We start from the raw sequence: 24,496 nt of genomic DNA, 5'->3' as shown, positions 1-24,496 counted from the left end.
TAACATCCTATAACAGTACTTTGTTGTTCTGATCTCTTCAGAAAGGCAAACAGTCGGTAGTGTGGGACATGGCAGGCGGCTTGGTGTCTGAAATGAGTGCCAAAAAGCTCCCAAGACCAGACTTCTGGCTCTGGAAATTGATCACCAGGTCACCCAAGGGCAGAAGCATGTATATGCATATTTAAGGGGTGGAGCCACACACTGGCCACAGGCCCGTCTTGCTTGGGACCCCAAAAATCCTTAAAATTACATGGGCTAGAAAAAGAGACAGGGGTAGAGTTAGACAGAGAGGGAGAGCGGTTTAGAAGTAAGATAGTCACTGGTGAAACTGAGACCAAATTCACTACCCTCAGGGACTTTTTGGAAGTTGGGAGCCATGGGCAATGGCCCATTTTGCCCAGGCCTTAAAATGTCTCTTGTGATATGGATGCAAGGGGCTGAGAAAGAGTTCTAGGGATGGGAAGAGTGTGTGTTTAGTCCAGGGGAGAAAATAAGGTTGTTGGGTAATAGCTTGTTAGGGTGTCAGTTCGGGGAGGAAAGTGCGGAGAGTGGGGTAAAAGTGAGCTAATATTAATGAGTATGTGTTGTGCAATAAGGAGAGGTGAAAGCCTGAGTTTCCCTAAATAGTTGTCAATCCTGGCAAAGAAATCCAGAAGAAAAGAAGTATGGTTTTGAGGAGTAACATTGTATTACAGACTGGGAGAAATGGGTAACAAATCTAGTTTAACACAAGTGCTGGTTAAGCAACAAACAAATCATACAGTGATGCAAGTGGGCAAAGAATGCAGAGTTGCAAAGGGCATGCACCGCTGAGTACACAGCAGTCTGCAGTACCAATCATTCAGTGGTAAACACTGCTGTTACAAATGGGGTCTTTGGTTGACAGTCAGGTTACCCCCTGTTCAAGCAAAGACCCTCACTCTAGTCAGGGTAAAAGAGAATCGCCCTCAGCTAACCCCTGCTTACCCCCTTGGTAGCTTGGCAGAGCAGTAGGCTTAACTTCACAGTGCTAGGTGTAAAGTATTTGTACCAACACACACAGTAACTTAATGAAAACACTACAAAATATTAAACTCAAAAATAGCGCTTAGAAACACAAAATGCTTCGATGAGGTGTTAACACGGCGTCGTGAACTTTGGTGAAGAGTGAAAACAAGTCGATGCGCAAAGTCGGGGATCATGGCATCTGTGCGAAAAGTTGAATCCGTGCACTTCGAGTGGCATCTGTCACGACGTAGTGCAGCGACTTCCACAGAGTTACAGATGTCAGCGGGGCTTCAGCGACGTCGGGCCTGCGAAGGTCGTTGCGTTCCAGAGAAGATCACAGAGTCGGTTGCAGGCGCCGTTACCGGATTCAGCATCGGCACCGGTCCAAATTCGTCCACAGTCGATTTCCTTGGATTTCCACCAGCTTTCCTTTCAAGGGCCCAGGGACTTGATTGGGCACCACTTGTCAGAGCAGGAGTCTCTCTAGAGACACCAGGTGCTGGCAGAGAGAAGTCTTTGCGTCCCTGAGACTTCAAACAACAGGAGGCAAACTCTAAATCAAGCCCTTGGAGATTTCTTCACAAGATGTACGGCACACAAAGTCCAGTCATTGCCCTCTTACTCTGGCAGAAGCTGCAACTGCAGGATAGCTCCACAAAGCACAGTCACAGACAGGGCAGCACTTCTCAGCTCTTCAGCTCTTCTCCAGGGAGAGGTTCCTCTCGATGTCCAGAAGTGATCTAAAGTCTGTGGTTTTGGGTGCCCTTCTTATACCCAATTTCTCCTTTGAAGTAGGCCTACTTCAAAGTAAAGTCTCTTTTGAATGTGAAATCCTGCCTTGCCCAGGCCAGGCCCCAGACACTCACCAGGGGGTCAGAGACTGCATTGTGTGAGGACAGGCACAGCCCTTTCAGGTGTAAGTGACCACTCCTCCCTTCTCTCCTAGCACAGATGGCTCATCAGGAACTGCAGACTACACCCCAGCTCCCTTTGTGTCACTGTCTAGTGTGAGGTGCAACCAGCCCAACTGTCAAACTGACCCAGACAGGGAATCCACAAACAGGCAGAGTCACAGAAACGGTATAAGCAAGAAAATGCTCACTTTCTAAAAGTGGCATTTTCAAACACACAATCTCAAAATCAACTTTACTAAAAGATGTATTTTAAAATTGTGAGCTCAGAGACCCCAAACTCCACAAGTCCATCCGCTCCCAAAGGGAATCTACACTTTAATCAGATTTAAAGGTAGCCCCCATGTTAACCTATGAGAGGGACAGGCCTTGCAACTGTGAAAAACGAATTTAGCAATATTTCACTGTCAGGACATATTAAACACATTACTATATGTCCCACCTTAACCATACACTGCACCCTGCCCTTGGGGCTACCTAGGGCCTACCTTAGGGGTGCCTTACATGTAAGAAAAGGGAAGGTTTAGGCCTGGCAAGTGGGTACAGTTGTCAAGTCGAATTTACAGTTAAAAGTGCACACACAGACACTGCAATGGCAGGTCTGAGACATGATTACAGAGCTACTTATGTGGGTGGCACAACCAGTGCTGCAGGCTCACTAGTAGCATTTGATTTACAGGCCCTGGCACCTCTAGTGCACTTTACTAGATACTTACTAATAAATCAAGTAGGCCAATCATTGATCAACAATACAATTTACACAGAGAGCATATGCACTTTAGCACTGGTTAGCAGTGATAAAGTGCTCAGAGTTCAAAAACCAACAGCAACAGATCAGAAAAAATGGGAGGCAGGAGGCAAAAAGATTGGGGATGACCCTGCATAAACTAAAAAGTTCAACAACTGCTATGACTCACGCGGTGCACAGATCGAGTCAACCAGTTGTCCAATATGAGCAGTTCTCAGATGTGCTAACCTATTAAGAGTACCAATCATCCAATGCTATAACAGGTTGTGGGAAGAAGGAGCGACAATCATTTAATGACACGATATATTCAGGACACAATAATACACAAATCCATGGACATAGTTCAGAAAGAATGGCTTAACAGGATCTCAGGATATCAGGCCTGCCATCAGTGCAAGCGAAGGGTCACAGCTGTGAAAGTATCCCCCAGGCATGCCCCACCATAGCAGCGCACTGGGTGACTAAAGAAAAACAAGCATTTGCAATGCACTACGGTCACACATTTGTTTGAGTTACAGCTATTACCAGTTGTAAACTCCCAATCTGATTTTTCTTGCCACATTGAAAGAAAATAAACAGCGCAAACGTATTGCTACAGTTCACTCGTAATGAAACCAATCAGCAAAAGTGTAATGAAACCTATCGGCAAAAGGGCAATTATGTACGTTATCGGCAAAAGTGCAATAAAGTAACAGGGTAGATATTATGCAAAGCGCTCGACTTCTGCCAAGCGGGATCATGCTGCGAAAATAGAGAAAATGTAGTCCACAAACCTGACGGGAAACAGTGAGCCTCGCATGTTTTCAGTACTTGGTCGCTGCGCTCGAGGTGGGCCAACTACCGGAAAAGGCATGACGTGTGAGTGCCTTCCACTAATGAAAGCAAGCAGATTTTAACAGGCAAGCCCATGAACCAATGAAAGACACCAATGTGATGTGGACGGGGCTCCGAGCCCTTTTCTAACTCCTAAAGCGTCTCGCAAGTGCATGCAATGCAGGCTCGACCCTAAAAAAGTAAGTCCAAATCTATTCTGAGTGCCTGCAAAGTGAAGATAAAAACCTCTTCAAGTTTTCCCTTTACTTCCCCATCTCACTAAGGAATGTATTTATTGGAAGGATCTGTGTTTGACTCTATAGTACACTTTCAAATGATTCCTAGTAAGTTCAGACAACAGTTCATCCTGCTGAGGTCGATAAAATGAATGCCACTGACTTTGGCTTTACATGATGTAATTCCATGTATTCACTTAAGCCCCACCACTTTTTGCAATCACCAGCCACCACTGATAAAACTATATTGCCTCTCAATGCCTCGCATCAATTGCCCAACCATAAAATGTTAATGTTAAAGTTGTTAATGCAACAAAATATGTGATAACGTTTTCTTATCAAGAAACAGCCATAGGTTGTTTTTAATGATATTTTGCTTAGATAGGTTATCATTACTTATTGTGGATTACGTAAATCAAAAATCACTGGCATAATCATTTGTAAGGAAGGAAGAGACTTGACAGTAAGGAAACAAATCTTCAGCTCTATCGCCTGGTGAACAGGGGCAGAGTACTGCTGATTCAAAAAGAGGTTCTTGAATGGAAATACTGTGCAAACACTTGGAAGAAACATGTGCAGTTAACCACACTTTGTGCCATGCAGCATTTAGCAGCACACACAGCTGCTGTCTCGGGCAGAGGTAAGCCGATTCATAGCGTATCTCAACCTTTGCACAAGGAGTGGCTCACTAAAAATGCTGAGCTCAAAGTTAATGAAGACATGGGGCCTGATTCAGAAAGGTAAAGTTATACTTTTGTGTTAAGTTTACGATTATTTGCTATTCACAAAGGTATTTTACTAGTAGTTTCTTTATGACTGTGGAGTCTGCACGCATAAAATGATGGGACAGGTTTGTGAACAAACAATGTTAAAATTACACAAAAGTGTACATTTAGGGGGTCATTCTGACCCTGGTGGTAATTACCGCCATGGCGGAGGTCGGCGGTAGCACCGCCAACAGGCTGGCGGTGCACCGCTGGGCATTCTGACCGCGGCGGTTCAGCCGCGGCCAGAAACGGAAAGTCGGCGGTGTCCCGCGCTCCGCCGCCATGGGGATTCTGACACCCCCTACCGCCATCCAGTTCCTGGCGGTTCTCCCGCCGGGAACAGGATGGCGGTAGGGGGTGCCGCGGGGCCCCTGGGGGCCCCTGCAGTGCCCATGCCAATGGCATGGGCACTGCAGGGGCCCCCGTAAGAGGGCCCCAAAAAGAATTTCAGTGTCTGCCTAGCAGACACTGAAATTCGCGACGGGTGCAACTGCACCCGTCGCACCTTCCCACTCCTCCGGCTCAATTCTGAGCCGGCGTCCTCGTGGGAAGGGTGTTTCCCGCTGGGCTGGCGGGCGGACTTTCGGCGGTCGCCCGCCAGCCCAGTGGGAAAGCCAGAATGACCGCCGCGGTCTTTCGGCGGGAACCGCGTGGCAGGCGGCGACCGCCGTCCGCCGCAGTCAGAATCACCCCCTTAGCTTTCTGAATCAGGTCCAGAAAGGAAACAGTTTCAGGGGCTCACGAAGTGGTGGGGCTTCATGGCCCCACCAATAACCTGGAACCGCACAGGAAGCTGCCTCGTGCAATGGTGACTCTCAAGAATAACACTGAACAAAGCGTGCCTGATACATTAGGCCACCAGAACAGTTTCCTGGCGTGTGTCAGTCAAAATCTCGCAATTATGGCCATACCAGCCATATGGCAATAGATACTGATTTGTGTTCAGTGCCTTCCTGGCCTAGGAAGGACTTCACTTGGAAGGGTGAAGTGAAGTGTTTGGAGAAAGTGTGGCCAATATTTGAGGATGCTGATGTTAAGTTACAGGCTCTGATTATGACAAAAGGTCCAGGGAAGGAGGCCCCAAATGTTAATCTTGTTTTCAATCTTTAAAAAAATGTAGACCCATTAAAAATAACATTCATTTTCAACTGAAACCCCTCTGACCCCCAAGAGTGGCTAAATTAAAAAGTATTAAGTTTCCCAAAATATCAAAGGCCTTTAATTTATCTTTATGAAAAATTATACTATGTATTTTCATAAATTACTACTTTGCTACTACCTAACTAAAACACTAAAACATTATCCAACCACAGTTCATCTGAGGCCTAAGAACCAAGTTAGGCCAAAGGGGACACATGAGATTTGGGTGGGCACATAGTGAAGACATGGGAATTGATGCTTTGGCACCATTTCAAATCCAACCATCTAACAAACAAGCAGAGAACACCACAAAAAGAGCCTGTGTTATCTCTTTAGGCCGTGTTTCCGATACCTCAACCCTGCAGCTAAACTGCACTGACCCATAAATAAATTTATAATGGTGACAGAGGTAAGAGGACGAGGATCTTCAATCATTAGCTATACTTTTTCACAAAAACAGCAGGTTGACAGGTTCATTTTTAATGCTTTGCATCATAAAGAAATTCAAAAATATCATGCATGTCATGTGCTATGAATATGTAATCACTTTATTTAGTTTATTTGCTGCTTCTATCGTCTTTCATTAGAAATTTTTGATATCCAGAGAAAAGACATAGGGGGTTATTATGACCCCGGCGGTGAGTGGAAATGTTGCGGTAGTACCGCCAACCGGCTGGCGGTACATACCACCACATTATGAGAATGGCGGGTTGGCTGCAGCCAACCCCCCACTTCTCCACTCATACCGCCATGGCGGTATCAGCCGCCGGGCCTCAGATGTCAACCTCTAGCCCGGCAGCCGGCATAATACCACCAGCGGCATTATAAACCTGCCTAATGCCACAAAAACCATGGCCGTACGCCCTACCTGTGACAGAGAATTCCTTCCTGTCACCAGTAGGCGACTCCCCCACCCCCAACACACACCTGACATCCCCACCCCCCTCCATCCAAACTCACCCCCTCTGATCCTCACACATACACACCCCCACCACCTCTGATCCTCACACACACCCTCCGATCATCACACTCCCCCTATACATGCACACATCCGCAGACAAGCACCACGCATACACCCAATAACTCACACTGGCATACACGCATTCATACACACACTGGAATACACACATTCATACATGCATACTTCCAGACATGCTCACACACATTCTTAGAATGATCACACTGACATGCAGACGCGCACTCACTGCAGCATTATTACACACATTCACTCACACGCATACAACCAAGCAAACAGCACAACACACACAGATGCATTCACACACACACACTCACACATTCATGCACACACTCTGACACGCACATACATCTCCCACCCTCCTACCCCCTCCCTTGTCAGAATCCTCACTTACCTTGAATGAGGAGGTCATCTGGCAGGGAATGGGAAGGGGCACAGCACCAGCAGAACACCGCCAGGCCGTATTACAGGTCATGATACGGCTGGCGGCGTTCAACTGGTGGACGGATGGTGGCTGCGGTGACGGTATTGTGGCGGCAGTCACTGCAACGGTAGGCGGTTTTTACTGCCATTGTTATAATGAGGGCCATAGTCACTTCATCATCTAAAGGGATAGGCCAGGTTTCAATTTGGAGGCAGAGAGAAGCATAAAAAATACAAAATAAAATTCAAGGACTAATGTGAATGTGTGGGATTATATGTGCTTGGCTACCATACTAAGGTATAGTGTGCCGACTCTACTAGCCCCATCAAGATCCACTGGTACTTGTTTTAACTCACTATGACTAGTTTGTTATGGTGGAAGTAAGCAGGATATTCTATGCCTGTAAATGCCTATAAATGGAGCATAATCAAGCAATCTGTGAATGAAATATGGCATTTTTGAAGATAGTATGCTTACAACCGGAGCATAATTGAGCAAGTTGTGAACGACATATGACATGCAAGGTAAAAGCTATGAGAAATCAGGGTCAGAGGCACCCACAATAGTCAGATGGCTCAGGGCCCCAATTATACCAATTTGATTCTTTGACTTCTGGTGTCTTAGAACTCCAGTTCTGCGGACCCCAAAATGGCAACGAAGTTAACCTTTTATCACTCAGATCATAGGGAGGCACAACAGTCCAAGGCTTACTGAGGGAATGGCAATTTGGGCTAGAAACTCAGAACTAAGAGCCAGGATACCCACCTGGGTGAGACATGTGCTTGATAAATACACATAACAACTTAGCATCACTACAAACAACACTTGATAAATGGCTCTCTAGTGTTTTACTTCTAACAAGAAAACGAGTATACATAAAGTTAAGTACTATGCACAATTTAACAAATAAATACAGACTTGCAAGGGTTAATGCCTTTGAGAGCATCATCTAAAGGGTCTCACAAACTTACATGGGGCACACAGCAAAGAAAGGCTAGACAAGTCAACCTACTCCTATGTGTACACTGAACCCCCTGAGTTGCAGAAACTTCTACTGGTCTGTACACCAGCATGTTCTAACACGTAAACACAACATAGCTCCCTTATACACCTAACAGAAACATGGGGGGGGGTTTGCAAAAATATAAGTATACATTGTTAGATGTCACCATACTGTATAAACCACAGTTAGAACATAAGCCTTCACTGCCAATGAACAGCAATGCAAGACATTTTAAGATCGCATTAGAAATATACACTAATCTTGAATTTTGTTTGCGCTTACAATTTCTGTGCAAAAAAGCCTTAAAACAACTAGGGTCAGATGTATCAAACATGTTTGCGATCACAAAAATGAGTTTTGGTATGTAACAAGTCCATTTTGCGATTCGGTAACTTATTACCGAATTGCAAATTGGATTTGCGACTACAAACCGATTCGGTATTAGGAAGGGCCATGTCAAGGGCGACTGTTAGACTTTTCATCCTTGGCGTGGTCTCCCTTAACCTTTTGTCTCTGTTTCCCAGGTTGTTGATGTATGCTGGACTCTGATTTTTCTGTTTTTGTTACTCTGGGCACTTTACCACTGCTAACCAGTGCTAAAGTGCAAGTGCTCCTTTACAAAATGTGTATGTAATTGGCTTATCCATGATTGGCATATTTGACTTATTAGTAAGTCCCTAGTACAGTGCACTAGAGGTGCCCAGGGCCTGTAAATCAAATGCTAATAGTGGGCCTCCAGCACTGGTTGTGCCACCCACATACGTAGCTCTGTAATCCTGTCTCAGACCTGTCTCTGTAGTGTCTGTGTGTGCAGTTTTTAACTGTAAATTCGACTTGGCAAGTTTACCCACTTGCCAGGCCTAAACCTTCCCTTTTCTTACATGTAAGGCACCCCTAAGGTAGGCCATAGGTAGCCCCAAAGTCAGGGTGCAGTGTATGGTTAAGGTAGGACATATAGGTGGTCATTCTGACCCTGGCGGTCTTTGACCGCCAGGGCGGAGGACCGCGGGAGCACCGCCGACAGGCCGGCGGTGCTCCAATGGGGATTCCGACCGCGGCGGTAAAGCCGCGGTCGGACCGGCACCACTGGCGGGGTCCCGCCAGTGTACCGCGGCCCCATTGAATCCTCCGCGGCGGCGCAGCTTGCTGCACCGCCGCGGGGATTCCGACCCCCCCTACCGCCATCCAGATCCCGGCGGTCGGACCGCCGAGATCCGGATGGCGGTAGGGGGGGGTCGCGGGGCCCCTGGGGGCCCCTGCAGTGCCCATGCCACTGGCATGGGCATTGCAGGGGCCCCCGTAAGAGGGCCCCTAAATGTATTTCACTGTCTGCTGCGCAGACAGTGAAATACGCGACGGGTGCAACTGCACCCGTCGCACAGCTTCCACTCCGCCGGCTCGATTCCGAGCCGGCTTCATCGTGGAAGCCTCTTTCCCGCTGGGCTGGCTGGCGGTCTGAAGGCGACCGCCCGCCAGCCCAGCGGGAAAGTCAGAATTACCGCCGCGGTCTTTCGACCGCGGAACGGTAACCTGACGGCGGGACTTTGGCGGTCGGCCTCCGCCGCCCGCCAAGGTCAGAATGAGGGCCATAGTAATGTGTTTTATGTCCTGACTGAAATATTGCTAAATTAGTTTTTCACTGTTGCAAGGCCTGTCCCTCTCATAGATTAACATGGGGGCTACCTTTAAATCTGATTAAAGTGTAGATTCCCTCTAGGAGCAGTTGGACATGTGAAGTTTGGGGTCTCTGAGCTCACAACTTAAAAATACATCTTTTAGTAAAGTTGATTTTGAGATTGTGTGTTTGAAAATGCCACTTTTAGAAAGTGAGTATTTTCTTGCTTATACCATTTATGTGACTGTGCCTGTTTGTGGATTACCTGTCTGGGTCAGTTTGACAGTTGGGCTGTTTGCGCCGCACACTAGACAGTGACACAAAAGGGAGCTGGGATGTAGTCTGCATTTCCTGATGAGCCATCTGTGCTAGGAGGGAGGGGACGAGTGGTCACCTACACCTGAAAGGCCTGTGCCTGCCCCCACACAATGCAGTCTCCAATCCCCTGGTGAGTGTCTGGGGCCTGGCCTTGGCAAGGAAGGATTTCACATTCAAGAGAGACTTTGCTTTGAAGTAGGCCTACTTCAAAGGAGAAAATGGGTATAAGAAGGGCACCCAAAACCACAGACTTTAGAACACTTCTGGAAACCAAGAGGAACCTCTGGCTGGAGAATAGCTGAAGAGCTGAGAAGAAGAGCTGCCCTGCCTGTGACTGTGCTTTGTTGAGCTATCCTGCAGTTGCTGCTTCCGCCTGTGCTAGAGGACAAAGACTGGACTTTGTGTTGCCTTCCTTCTTGTGAAGAACTCTCCAAGGGCTTGAGTTAGAGCTTGTCTCCTGTTGTTTGAAGTCTCAGGGACATCAAAGACTTCTCTCTCCCAGCACCTGGAGTCTCCTACTCTGCCAAGTGGTGCCCATCCAGTTCCTGGGACCCTGAAAGGAGAAGCTGGCAGCCTAAGAGGAAGAAATCCACATACAGAATGCCGTGCAGGAAAAAGATCGACGCAACTCCGATCTGCGGCTAAAAATCAACGCGCCAATGGCTTTGCAGCTTAAAATCGACACTCGCCTGCAACTCAACCGAAGAATCAATGTACGGAGCTGCAGAAACGACACGCAGCATCGATGATGGAGGCTGGTGAGATCGCAACCCGCGCTGCGTGGTTTTCAGATCATCATGCAGCTGGATTTCTGATGCAAGTATAGCTGGGCATGTAAAAACAACGCAAGGCCTGACGGGACCCGAGAGTGCTGACCGGATTGATGCATCGCTCTCCTGCAGAGAGAAGAAACGACGCACCCCAACCAGCCAAAAGGAGAAACGACGCAAGGTCTCGCTCGTTAGTGAAATAGACGCATCGTAAGCCCTTTTTGACGCACACTCGCTTGTGCAGGGTTATTTTTGACGCACCCAATGTACATTTTCACGCTAACAGTGTTAGTGTGTGTTTAAAACTACATGAAGACTCTTTTTGCTTTTTAATTGATACCTTGACTTGTGTATTGTAGATTTTTGGCATTTTGGTCTTGTTTTGTTTAGATAAATATTTTCTATTTTTCTAAACCTGTGTTGTGTCATTTTGTAGTGTTTTTATTAAGTTACTGTGTGTGTTGGTACAAATACTTTACACCTAGCACTCAGAAGTTAAGCCTACTGCTCGTGCCAAGCTACCAAGAGGGGAAAGCAGGGGTTAGCTGAGGGCGATTCTTTTTTATCCTGACTAGAGTGAGGGTCCTTGCTTGAACAGGGGGTAACCTGACTGTCAACCAAAGAACCCATTTTTAACAGCATCCCTTCCTAATACCGAATCGCAGAGGTATGCATGATTGTTTTGTGACCGTGATTGCGGTCGCAAAACAATCGCAGTTACCACATATTTCAAGTAGGTGGTAACCCATTCGCAAAAGAGAAGGGGTCCCCAAGTGAATGCATGTGGAAATGTTTTTTAAGAGCAGGCAGTAGTCCCACAGACCACTGCCTACTCCTAAAAAATGAAAAGAAAACTTTAAATTTTTCATTTTTAAATGCATCCCGTTTTGCTTTAAGGCAAACGGCTGCATTTTTTAAAAAAGATTGCTTTATTGAAAAACAATCACAGACATGGTAGTCTGCTGAACCCAGTAGGCCACCCTCCCTGTGATTATAGCAATTTGCAATGGCATGAATATTGATGTTGTAGGTCCATTTACGAGCCCTTGTGAATCGCAGTATGAAACTCATGGAGTTTCATACATTCCAGTAGCGATTACTTAATTGCGATTCGCAAAAAATAGCAATTAAGTAATCGCTTTTGGATAACATGATACATCTGGCCCTTAATCTCTTGTGAAAGAGCCTTGGTTCAACATAAATAAAGTGGCTTACCAACTACAGAGAACCACACCCCAAAGATTATACCAAAAGCTCTAGCTCCACGAATAAATGGAGTTGGAACGAAAGCCCTTCTGAGGTTACTCTTTTTATGACATGTTATTTTGAGTCAAGCGTCACAAAACACAAATCAGAGTGGGCTCCAAATGTCTGATGGGGGGGCAATGCTTCTCATCAGTGGCCCCAACACAATCTCACTTTCTTGTAGTGGCCTTGCCCTCCTGGGGAACCAGGGTCACACTATGTACATTTCTTTGAAGAGCCCCAAGGCCTTCTGGGACACATCTTTAGGCTTGTGGTGGTCCTACTTCGAACATCCACTGAGAGGAAACTTTTCCCTCTTCTTTTTCTATTGAAAGTGCCCACCGGTGATGTCCCTGTGGGTGCCCCTAGTCACCCTTGAGACACCCATATACCATTAAGATGTGGTTGCATGGCTTCACATACTGACCATCTCGCAATACTCGCAGTTGAGCAAGGAAACCACCTGGCAGTCGCCATCCCTCAGAAATGGACAAGAAAAGTAGACGATTGAGGTAAGAGGTGCCTCCCTCACCCAATGAGACCATTTTTGCCTCACAGGGGTATCAGGAAAGACTAATGACTCCCTGGAGCAGGGGATGCCTTAGGGTGCTTCTCTGTAGCCCTTGCTGGTCATAAGCATTTCCAACCAGTCCTACCCACCTCAGATGGGGCAACTGTGTCAACATGAACACATCAACACAAGATGAAGGCTGATTCCCTGGGAAAGACTCTTCAGGTCCAGGGCTCACATTAAGGAAATGTAAAGGTTCCTTCTAGGACCAGGTGACTTGTGGCCGTGCTCCCTAGCCACTAGTGCTAGGAACAACCAATGTTGCACACATTCGGCTTTGAAATAGAGCAGTATCTCTGTCCTGATGGTCTTCTTGAATGAGATCTTGTGATTTCTGCTTTTGGTGATGTGCTCAAGCTTCCAGGACTATCTGTTTAGTACGTCCTGGCCTCTACATTTTTGGGATGATTTTCTGGTGGTTTAACCTCTTCGTTGCCAGGCCTTTTCCCCCTCAGGTGCCAGGCCTTTTTTTGGCTATTTTGGGCAATTCACACTTAGGCCTTCATAACTTTTTGCCCACATAAGCTACCCACGCCATATTTGTGTCATTTTTTTACAATATCCTAGGGATTTTAGAGGTACCCAGACTTTGTGGGTTCCCCTGGTGGAGACCAAGAAATTAGCCAAAATTCAGCGAAAATGTAATTGTTTTTAAAAAATGGAGGAAAAGGGCTGCAGAAGAAAGCTTGTGGTTCTTCCCTGAAAATGGCATCAACAAATGGTTTACATTACTAAATTCACCATCTTCCCACCTTTAAGGAACAGGTAGACTTAAACCAGAAAACCACATTTTTCAACACAATTTTGGCATTTTACTAGGACATACCCCATTTTTACTATTTTTTGTGCTTTCATCCTCTTTCCAGTTAGTGCCAGAAATGGATGTGCAATCAATGTTGGATCCTGGACAGCTAAACATTTCTGAAATGTGGACAAAATTCTGAATTCAGCTAGGGGTCATTTGTGTAGATCTGTCAAGGTTTTCCTACAGAAAGTAACAACTAAAATAAAAATATATTGAAATTGAGGTGAAAAAGAGAGCCATTTCTGTCCATTTCTATAATTTGTTCCAGCTATGGCAGATTTTTTAAAGCAATATATTGTTACGTCTGCTGGACGCTTCTGGTTGCTGGGATATATAGGGCTTGTAGGTTCATCAAGAACCCTAGGTGTCCAGAGCCAATAAATGATCTGCACCTTGCAATGGGCTTTCATTGCATACCGGGTATACAGCAATTCATTTGGTGAAATATAAAGAGTGAAAAATGGGTATCAAGGAAACCTTTGTATTTAGAAAATGGGCACAAGATAAGGTGTTGAGAAGCAGTGGTTATTTGCACATCTCTGAATTCTGGGGTCCCCATACTAGTATGTAAATTACAGGGCATTTCTCAAATACAAGACTTTTTTACACACTGTCTTACATTTGGAAGGAAAAAATGTAGAGAAAGACAGGGGGCAATAACACTTGTTCTTCTGTTCCCCCAATTCGCCTGATAAAAATGGCACCTCACTTGTGTGGGTAGGCCTAGTGCCCACAACAGGAAACGCAACATGGACACATCACATTTTTACTTTGAAATCTGACGTGTTTTTTGGAAAGTGCCTAGCTGTGGATTTTAGCCTCTAACTCAGCCGGCAACAATGGAAACCTACCAAACCTGTGCATTTTTTAAAACTAGATACCTCTGGAAATCCAGGATGGGGTGAATTGTGGGGCTCTTACCAGGATCTGATACCCAGAATCCTTTGCAAACCTCAAACTTTGGCAAAAACACTTTTTCCTCACATTTTGGTGATAGAAAGTTCTGGAATCTCAGTTGAGCCACTAACTTCCTTCCACCCAGCATTCCAGCAAGTCTCCTGCTAAAAATGGTACCTTCCCAATAAAGAAAACTGACCTGTTTTTTTGCAAAGTGTCTAGCTATGGATTTTGGCCTCTAGCCTAGGAAAACCCAGCAAACCTGGACATTTCTGAAAACTAGACACTTAGGGAAACCCAGGATGGGGCTAATTGTGGCGCTCTTACCAGGTTCTGTAACCCAGAATTGTTAACAAACCTTTAAATTTGGTCAACAAAAAACACTTTTCCCTCACATTTCAGTGCTGCAAAGTTCTGGAATTCGAAGGGAGCCACAAACGTCCTTCCACCCAGCATTTCCCCAGGTCTCCTGATAAAAATGGCACCTCACTTGTGTGGGTAGGCCTAGTGCCTGTGACAGGAAATGCCCCAAAACACTATGTGGACACATCAAAATGATCAAATACAAAACTACATGTGTTTGCAGGGAGGGGCACCTGGGGTTTTGGTCCTGGGCTCAGCAGCCATTAAGGGAAACCTAGCAAACTCAAACATTTCTGACAACTAGACACCTGAGGGAGTTCAGGGAGGTGTGACTTGCATGGATCTTCCAGTGTTTTCTTACCCTGAATCCTGCGCAAACCTCAAATTTAGCTAAAAAAATCTAATTTTACTACATTTCTATGTAGGCTCACTGCACCACACAAATTTCCTACCACCCAACGTTCCCCTCAGTTTCCCAATAAAAATGATACCTCACTGTAGGTGGGCCAAGTGCCTGTGACAGGGAAGAGCCAAAAACATGTCAAAATTGAGGGGGAACTAAAGCGGGTCCAAAAGGGCAGTTTGAAAAAAAAAAGTTTTTCGGTTGACAAGTGAGGTCGGATTTTTATTGGTATAGATGCGGCAAAGCTGAGTGGTAGGAATTTTGTGCATTCCTGCAGATTCCAGAAGGTTCCATCACAAAAATGTGGGAAAAATGTGTGATTTCAAGCAAAGTTGGAGGTTTGCTTGGCATTGTGAGTAAGAAAATGGTGCGGGGTTCACGTGAAGCACATCACTCTGGATTCACCCGGACGTTTAGTTTTCAGATGCGTCTAGGTCTCGTAGATTTTTCTACATAGCAGCTTCCCAAAGTCCAAAAAGTGCAGCTCTCACCATTCCAAGTGGGACGATTTTGAGAGTTAGCCAAGCTCGCATGGCCCAAACGTAAAACCAAGACCCAAAATAATCAAATGTCCTCTTGCTTGCAGGTGGGATAAGATCTTCTAGTGTGTGTGGGGAGAGCTGAAAGACTGTCCCCCCCTTCAGTTGGGGGGCATAACCATGCCCATACTGGTTGGTAGCCACCACCCCACTATTTTTTTTTAATTCCCTGGCATCTAGTAGGCTTTTCGACCCCCAGGGAGTGGATCAGGGGTTATTGCCCCATCTGCCCACCGGTGGGAAGAACAACTTTGGCCCCATTGATTTGGGTTGGGGTATTGGCATACGCTCACCCTCTTTTTAAAAAAAAACAAATCTTAACTGGTGTCTGGTGGGATTTCTGTCCCACTTGGGGGCAGGTGGGCCCTACAAAAATAGGCTGATCTGCCCCCAAGGCGGCAGAAATGACCAACAGTAATGTGCCACCATCGGGGAGAGACCATTGCCCAAGGGGCTGCCCCCCCCCAAACAAAACACACACACCAATCCCTGGCGCCTGAGTGGTTTCTGCCCCCCCCGGGGGCAGATCAGCCCAATATAAAAAGGCTGATCTGCCCCCAGAGGGGGGCCGAAATGGCCTAAAATAAATTTGCCCCCCAGGGAAGCGACCCTTGCCTAAAGGGTCGCTCTCCATCTGTAAAAAAAGATTTTTCTTAAAAAAAAACCCGTTGCCTTGTGTTTATTGGCCTAACTAAAATAACTTGATCTGCGTCCAAGGGGCACAGAAATGGCCTAAAATAAATTTGCCCCCCAGGGGAGCGACCCTTGCCTAAGATGTTGTTGTCCTTGCGTGAAACTGTTGTTAAAAAAAATCCCTGATCTCTACTGGTTTGCAGATTGGCCTGAGGGGGGAGAAATGGCCTAAAAACAATTTGCCCCCAGGAGAGCGACCCTTGCCTAAAGGGTCACTCCCCACATGTGAAAAAAAATATATATATATATCCCTGGTGTCTAATGGGTTCTGCCCCCCCAGGGGCAGAAAAGGCTTAATAAAAAAATGCCCCCCTTGGGGAGCAGCCCTTGCCAAAGGGGCTGCTCCTCTTATAAGTAAATACAACAAAAACAAACAAACACAAAATCCCTGGTGTCTAGTGGGCATTTCTGCAACCCGATCGCTTCACAATGGGGCTGCAGAAATGCTCAAAAGACATGAAAGGAAGGAGAGGCCTTTTCTTTCATGCCTCTCTGCCTGCCCCACCCCTCGATCAGAAGAGAAATGCTTTCATTTCTCTTCCGATCGCACTGGAAGCTGAGCTTCCAGTGCAATTGGGGCGGCCTCTGATGAGGTGAGAGCGCGATCGCACGCTTACATCATCAGATGTCTCTGGGGGGATAGTCGAGGTGGAAGGGGAAGCAATTTGCTTCCATCCCCTCCCAGGGGGTGGGGTGGGTGGGAGGCCTATGGAGGGGAACGCTAGTGCTCCCCCCATGGGCCTGGTGCAGGATTTAACATCTATGTCCTCAGCACCCGAGCAGTGCTGCCGAGGACGTAACCGTTACTTCTAAGGCACCCTAGGGGTTAAGAAATGCTTTTCCACATCTTCTAGACCCTGCTGCTTCTTTCTAGTTGTGTGGAGCTGTAAAAAGTCCATGACATGTCCTCCTGTACTAGCTCCTGGTGTTTCTTTGGCCTGGGGCTGTCTTACTGCAGCACCTGTTGGCCCTCAGGAAGATTCCACTCTTTGCCTGCACTCCTCAGGCCCCATTGCTTCCTGGACATTTGAAGGGTGCATGTTTGCCAAAAAGAAATCAGGGGGAACCCCTTCAGGGGCATCCACCACAGCGCCAGCCCACAGCATTTCAACTGATCCTTCTCCTTGAGGATCCTCAACAAGTCCTCCATCTAATTTGCCCCAGAGGGAGTGGGGAAGCTCTGGCTCTGGAGACAGAGTCTAAAAGAGTTCTGGAATTAAATACCTAGATGCCAATCTAGGCAGAAGTTTATTGGTGAGCCTGCCTGTCCTTCCTCATTTGTAGTTCACTCTTCTCACTGCCTCAAAAGTGGAAGTGGTGAGTATTTGGAAAGTATGTGTTCATACTAAATCGAGAGATTTTACATCACCCCTTCAACCTTAACTGTCATTTACTGTGACCAGCCCAGAGACTGGCTTATTCTGGTGTAGATTACAAGGTCTACACCGGCCATAGAGAATTTATTCTAGGTTTCCATCTGTGACTCTGCTACTTCCACAAAGATACTAAGCTGAGCCTGACAACAGTCTTAATTGCTTAACATCCACATTTGTGCACATATCTATCGACACATGTTCACGTATAACCAGCACAGACTTCTTACCCTAACTGTGCAGAAGTGGATCTAACTTTAAAAGGTGGGCGCTGGCAGTTGGAGCAAATAGCCCTTTTGACAGACGCTCACAATGGGTCAGACTTCATTAGATACTCTTACTCAAGGCAGAGATCCAATTTAGGTGGCCCAAAAAATTTATCAGGGAGTAGTGCGTGGCCCAAAACTCACTTGCCTACATAGGTGATCTAATGAAGCCCTTATTCCCACTTTCATAGTTTATGTGTGGCCTAGCTATGTATAAATTTACCTTTACCACAATTTCCTTTTTTTTATTTTTAAATGCATGTACAGATTTCATATATTCTGGCAAAATAAAATGACTGTAAAGTGAATAAAGGTTGCTTCAAAGTATACATTCTGTGCCAGATAAAAATGGCTGATGCATGAAGTTTGCAATTACCAGAGCCCACCCCCATGCTCTCACTAAATAACCTACTTTACTGACTTGCTGATGCTGATCGACCTATTGAAGAATAACAGGAAGAATAGGTTTAATAAGGATGTCAGCTGAAACCATGACCAACAGCAAACGTAAGCAGCATCAATGGCAGGTTTATCTAGGCGGTCCAGTACTAGATGGCTGTATACTTCAGTCTGCTTGATGGGCTAAGCTGTCTCCTGTGCTTTTTTGTGTCCAAGCAGTTAGGCTGCCTTGAACTTTGGCACTGAACCTGGTATTAATTGTTTTCTAGCACTGGTTTGCAGAAGAAGGGGTGTATACCTGATTGCTCTGACGTTGCCAATAAAGGAACATTAGACTAAACGTGGTTAAGTCTACCTCTCGGAATACAAAGAAAGGTGGAATAAGAAGTGTTGTTACGGAGATCCACAGCTCAAACAGAACGATTATGACCCAGACAGTTTTGTGGTGTGGGGAGTGAAACTAGCTGCAGTGTACTCCACTAGGGGCAATCATAACTTCCCGTAATTTGCCTTCTGGCCTAGGAGTCGCTGTCTTTGACAGAGCTGAACTGAGACCTGGAAGGTAAGGGTCCAAACATTGCAACAGGATAGTTTTTCAACTCTATATGAAAGCGTGCTACCTTCAGAACAGGAATCTCTTGAAAACCAAACCTGGCAACTACTCCTTCACCTAAATTTAACACATCCGGAAAGCACTTAAAAAAAGCCAACTCTATGCACAACAATTTTATCTGGTTGGACTCTACCTCACTTACTGTAATACCTTTTGTCTTTATGTATTTTTGGGTGCTCCTGGTTCAGCACTCTGATTTGGTTCAAGTGATGCGTGGCACTATGTAAAAACATTAAATAAGTAAGTACTAATAAGTTTAGTTCAGGTCCAACTTCCATCAAACATAGCTGGCATCCAGCACTACAACTGCATCTGCTGTAAACCGAATTCAGTCTTAATGGGTCCTTCAGTCCCTTTGTTCTTAGGTGACACTGCAACTGCTGCAAAAGCTCTCCACCCACAATCTGCAGCTTAGGCCTGCAGACCTACTATGGCAGGCACAAGTCTCTATGAAGGTCAAGTGGAAGGATCAGGCAGAGTACTGGTAGTGTACCTTAAATACCGTCCCCTCTGCATCTTTGCTAGCACTGACACCGGCTACTACTTTTCAGGGCCGTCAGTATGATATTTTAACCCCGGAGCAGGTATTGCCTTCTCCCAATAGTTGTCTCAGTTATGCTGAGAATAGGAAAGGCATAATGTGTCATGAGAGGCATAATATGTCTCTACCACTACCAAACCAAACTTAAGACAGTTGTCTCAAATGAGTTTGCAAAGTGCATCCCTACCTATTTTGAGATCAGACTAACAACTCACTAGACAAAGGCCATAACTTTGCAGGATACAAACCTGATGTGACCATTTTGTCACACTCCAATATTCTCTCAATATTTTGACATATTTCAGAAATACAGGGGTGCCTGTGAAAGTATAAGGTACACAAGGGCTGAGAATTGGGGGTTGGTCTTGCATCCCATCACTCGTACTTACGACACTGCTGAACGATGTGTTTCTATGCATTTGCCAGACCTGATCCTATACTGTGCCATGCCTTGTTAGCTGAAGGAGTAGACTCTTGCTAAGTAATCTACACTTAGCCGAACTTCTCCCAGCTAACAAAGCCAAGAGATTTGAGTTCAATATTGATCTAGATGTTGTCAGAATTTACCTTAATGGCCTTACTCTCCTACCAACAAATCACTTTCCAGTAGCAGCTTCGCTTTCCTTTGCCCCATACATTTCTGATTTCTATATTAATGCATTAACCTGAAATCTATATAGATTGGCTTAGTATTTACTTGTTTCTCTTTCCCTCCTTAATTGACTGCAATTAATTGCATTTATTTAGTCTGCATTTGGCATCTCACAAGCTATTTGAACATACTTTTGTGTCGGTGACATTTGCGACAGAGCCTTTAATTACAACTATGAGATCTGGTTTTGAAGGCCCAACTTACCTTAAGCTGTCTGTAAATCCTTGAACTCCATATTTTGAAGCAAAATATCCTCCTCCACTGACTGCCACTCTTCCGCCAATGCTGCCCACATTCACAATTCTTCCTTTGGCTCTCTTTACTTGAGGAAGTAAGGCTAATGTTACGTGTATCAGGCCCAACAAATTCACTGCAATAGGCTTCCTGAAATGTTCGATCTTCAGCCAGTCAGTAGGAGCAATGACTCCAGGCACTCCAGCATTGTTGATCAGACCCCACAGGCCTGGATAGACAGAGACAGAAAGATACATTTTAGAAACGGTAGGTAATAGCCGCTATTCTGATGGATTTCCTGAGATAGGCAATGGTGCTAATTCTATTCTTGCCCTACAAAGCCGATTGGCTATTTCATGAACATGTAGAATGTTGACACCGTCCTCAAATTTAGACAATTCTAAAGAATATGTCAAGTTCAAGTAAATATAGAATTATTGGCACATTAGGCAAATATGAGATGTCAGTGGTAGTCATAGGAAGGGCACAGAGAGTTTCAGGCTACTGAAGATTATTTAAAGGCATTTTTACTGTTGCTTCTGTGCTCGTATAACCTGGTTTTGGTCTTGGGTTCGGTTTTGCCAACGTAAAATATTGCATGCATCCTCTAATTTATCATTGCAGGAAGATATTCTAAGTTATTTGTTTGCTTGTTTTTCTGTTTTTTGGTGATTTAATGCATATACCGAATGGGTGAACAGTAACCCCCTATGAAGGGCGCTCCACTCGGAAATGCATTGGGTCAGTATGGATAACACCATCACCTAATCAACTGATATTATATATTCATTGATTTTCAATAAACCGATTGCGAATCAAGAAAAATTATCCTCATAAGTTTATAATGAACTTTACGATCATGATATGATTAAGAAGCTTTGTCATGAACACTGAGCAGCATGCAGCACAAATAGTGTTATAGTGTTATACGGTGGGTAATAGACCCATTTCCGAACCTTGCTATCTTTAAGGTGTGTACCCTGAATATCGACCCCAGAATATCAATGGGAATTAACACTGAGAAAATGTACAGGAAGAAGTATTGAAAAATGACAGGTAGCCTAGATTTTCTATACCTAACTCCACATAAATGTACCTTTGTGGGACATATACCTTTAAGGTATGTAGATGTGGAATTTAGAAAAGTAAATCTGTACTTCCCTATAAGCATTTAACTTTCAATATTTTGTCTCTCGATATTCTGTTCTCTATCTTCTTGTATAGCGATGTTCTGGGGTCGATGTTCAGTAGTGCAATCTATTTCAATGTCGACTGACCTCATCTTAAACAGAAGAGGCTAGTCCACCTGCAGGGGTAGTATTTTGTTATCAATGGACCGCTTAACAGTGGGTGCCCATTCTTATAGGCACTTTGACGTTTAATGGTCTGGGGTCGCCCCAGTGAACCCCAGTGGGAAGTGTAGACCTCTTGAAATTATGTAATGACGCCTAAATATTTGCCTCATAGCCCAAGAAACTGTGGATTTGATGGACTTTCTCTAATTGGACCTTTATCACTGCTGCCAAGCAATCCCATCTTATGTGTACGACGACTTTAGCCATTACCATTGATGGATTCTGATGGCAGCTAATACACGTTATATATTTTTACAGTGCATGTTTATTTTGGCTAAGTAAAGAAATAGTTTTTCTTCATTCAAGGCGAATGTTAACAAAGTGAAATACTCTATAGTGTTTGGTTTTATGTAGCAAAAAGAGCAGAAGTAGATGTACCTAACTAGTTAGAAAGATAGAGTTTAGAAAAACGCGTTTGGCAGTCTGCAGGCGACAGGTTTTGACACTTTTGCCATTAGGCCCTGAATAGAGAAACCATTTTTAGATTTTGCTTAGCTTTGATGAAGAGAATGCTGATTAAACAAAGCCAATAATGAAGTCTAGCAGAGTGGTTTGGAGCTGTCATTGTCTTCCAGCCTCTGGCCTGGCACAAGAAATTCTCCCCATACCACTGCAGCACTATAGTACACAATCTAAAAACATCCCCTCCGCTGACATGGTTCCTATGCCCTCTCTGGTAATATACAGACCTCGTGCGATAAAATAAAATAAAAAGCAATTTTTTGATATTCTTTCCATCTGAGGTGGAGAATGAGGTAGTATCAGGGGAGTGTACCCCAGAATTATCAATCCCCCAGTGATTCCTTAATTGAGGGTTCATTCCAGAATCCATGTTATGATTAAACCCCTCATGTTAATGAGACCCCTGGTATTGTCCAATTTGTGGTGCACAAGAAACTTCGGGAACATGATTAAACCCCTCAAGTTAATGAAACCCCTGGTATTGTCCAATTTGTGGTGCACAAGAAACTTCGGGAACCTTGTAGTGTGGCTCATAATGTTTATTTACTTGTGGTGGCCCATTCTATGGGGGACTGCGTGCTAGCCATGATATGATTTTTTAGGCCACACTACATACATCTTTAGCTGTCTATCAGAGCTCTTGGCATCACATCTCACAAACATTTTAATTATTGGTTTGTGTGGGCGAGACACCTTCGGGCTTTGGTTTGCTGGGAAGTCCGTCACATGTTAGCATCAGACCATGGCATTTCATGGATGTTTTCGTATGTTGTTATGGGATTTCCATTGGTTACTGTGTTGAATGTAATTTCTCTCAGATAACATATTTTTTTCTAAGATCACCATTGCGTCAACATCATAACACAATCAGGCAACACATTTTCTCTAAGATGCCATTGCTTCAACATCATATCGCAGTGGCAGTGCTACATGAAGCAATTCCTTTTCTAGCAGGTGAGAAAAGCTGGGCTGGATAGAGACTGGGACTTGATGCTACTGCCTCTACAGCCTGAAGGCACACTAGTGCTTTAGCTGTTCAAGTCGCTGTGATTTCAAGTGGACCCAAACTGTTGCATCAGAGGGAATCCTCTCATCTAAGATTGCCACAACATCAAATTCATGACTAAATTGGTCATCGTAATTGAAATAATTTCTTGGCAGGTAAGCAACACTGATTGATAGAGTAAGTCTATCATCTAAAATGCCTGCCACTTCTATGTTATGATGCAACAACGTTTTACATGAGGACATACCCCTGAAGAAGTGTGCAAACATGGCCACCATGCACCTCCTCGACATTCTTTCCATGGGTTTTGTGATTCTCACCATCGGCAGCATTCCTCAACTTACTGGGCCTGCAGTCACAACAATGTCACCGTACCCTAGAGAGAGTCCCTGCCAAACAGAAGAAACATACTAATTTCCTTCATAACTCACCAGAAGTACTCTGTTCAGTCTTGGGTCTGGCCACCAAGCTCTGTTACATTGCGAGAATCTTCAACATCCTCTCCATGGCTTTGCACTATACGCATTCCCCAATAAAGTGTTTCATTGTGAAGCTACAGGAATGTTAATACCTCTGCAGGCCATAGGAGTCTCCTATAAAACCTAGGGAAGATGGCAGGTAGACCCTTTCCTCACTGGTAGCAGACTTTTCAGTCCCAGAGCTAGCTGCTGAGCTGTATTGCATAGCAGAGTCTGCATCCAGTCCTTCACCCCCTTGGTGGATATCAGAGTTCTCAGGAGTGGACATTCTGCACTCAGCATCAGTGAAGGACCACTCAGAAGAGTGAATGTCAGAAGAATGTGTTCCGTGATATGTTGTGTTCCTGTTTCAGGTGACATGGTAGGAAGAGACAGTGAGTTTCCTTGAGGTGTCCTCGCTCACAGAACTGAAAAAAACGAATATGTAAAATGTTCATCTGTCCTCCATTGTTAGGAATGGCAATCTGTCTGTTTGTGTCCCATACTTCTGTAAACACTCTTAAGTTAGTCCTACATATCTATATCGGCAGTCTTAAATTTTAAACAGTTACATTGCTAAGTGTGCAGATTGGTTATTCGTCATGAACTTTGTACAGTGAGTATGTGGCCCACAGCTGCTTCAAAGCACTAAAAAACAGTTTTAACATGAAGGGTACGGATTGACTGTCATGTTATGGTCAACTTGTGACATGTCAGCAACAAGGTGTCTTCAGGCTGTGTCAGGAAATAGCAGCCTTAGAGGTAGTAATTAATGAGGGTTGATATGCAGACAGTAATGAAGTGTGGTTTCAAACAATTTAGCCAAAGCCCTTCATAGCAGTATGAGGTACCAAAACGTACATCACAAGGACCTTCACTATTATTTTTGGAGAAAGACAAGAGAAAAGGTAGT

The 24,496-nt window shown here is 45.0% G+C and overlaps 1 protein-coding gene across 3 annotated transcripts in view; it reads right to left on the bottom strand.

Annotated features, from left to right (window-relative positions):
- DHRS9 (dehydrogenase/reductase 9) overlaps positions 1–24,496 on the bottom strand; it is a 93,855-nt gene that overhangs the window by 41,970 nt on the left and 27,389 nt on the right. For all 3 annotated transcript variants that reach the window (XM_069225281.1, XM_069225283.1, XM_069225282.1), the window contains exon 3: positions 20,273–20,531. In XM_069225281.1, the coding sequence (XP_069081382.1) occupies positions 20,273–20,531 (259 nt within the window). The remainder of the gene's footprint in view (positions 1–20,272; positions 20,532–24,496) is intronic.

This window comes from Pleurodeles waltl, chromosome 3_1 (assembly GCF_031143425.1).
Source record: "Pleurodeles waltl isolate 20211129_DDA chromosome 3_1, aPleWal1.hap1.20221129, whole genome shotgun sequence".
In the NCBI taxonomy this organism is placed as follows: Eukaryota; Metazoa; Chordata; class Amphibia; order Caudata; family Salamandridae; genus Pleurodeles; species Pleurodeles waltl.
This window is presented reverse-complemented; position numbering and strand designations above follow the sequence as displayed.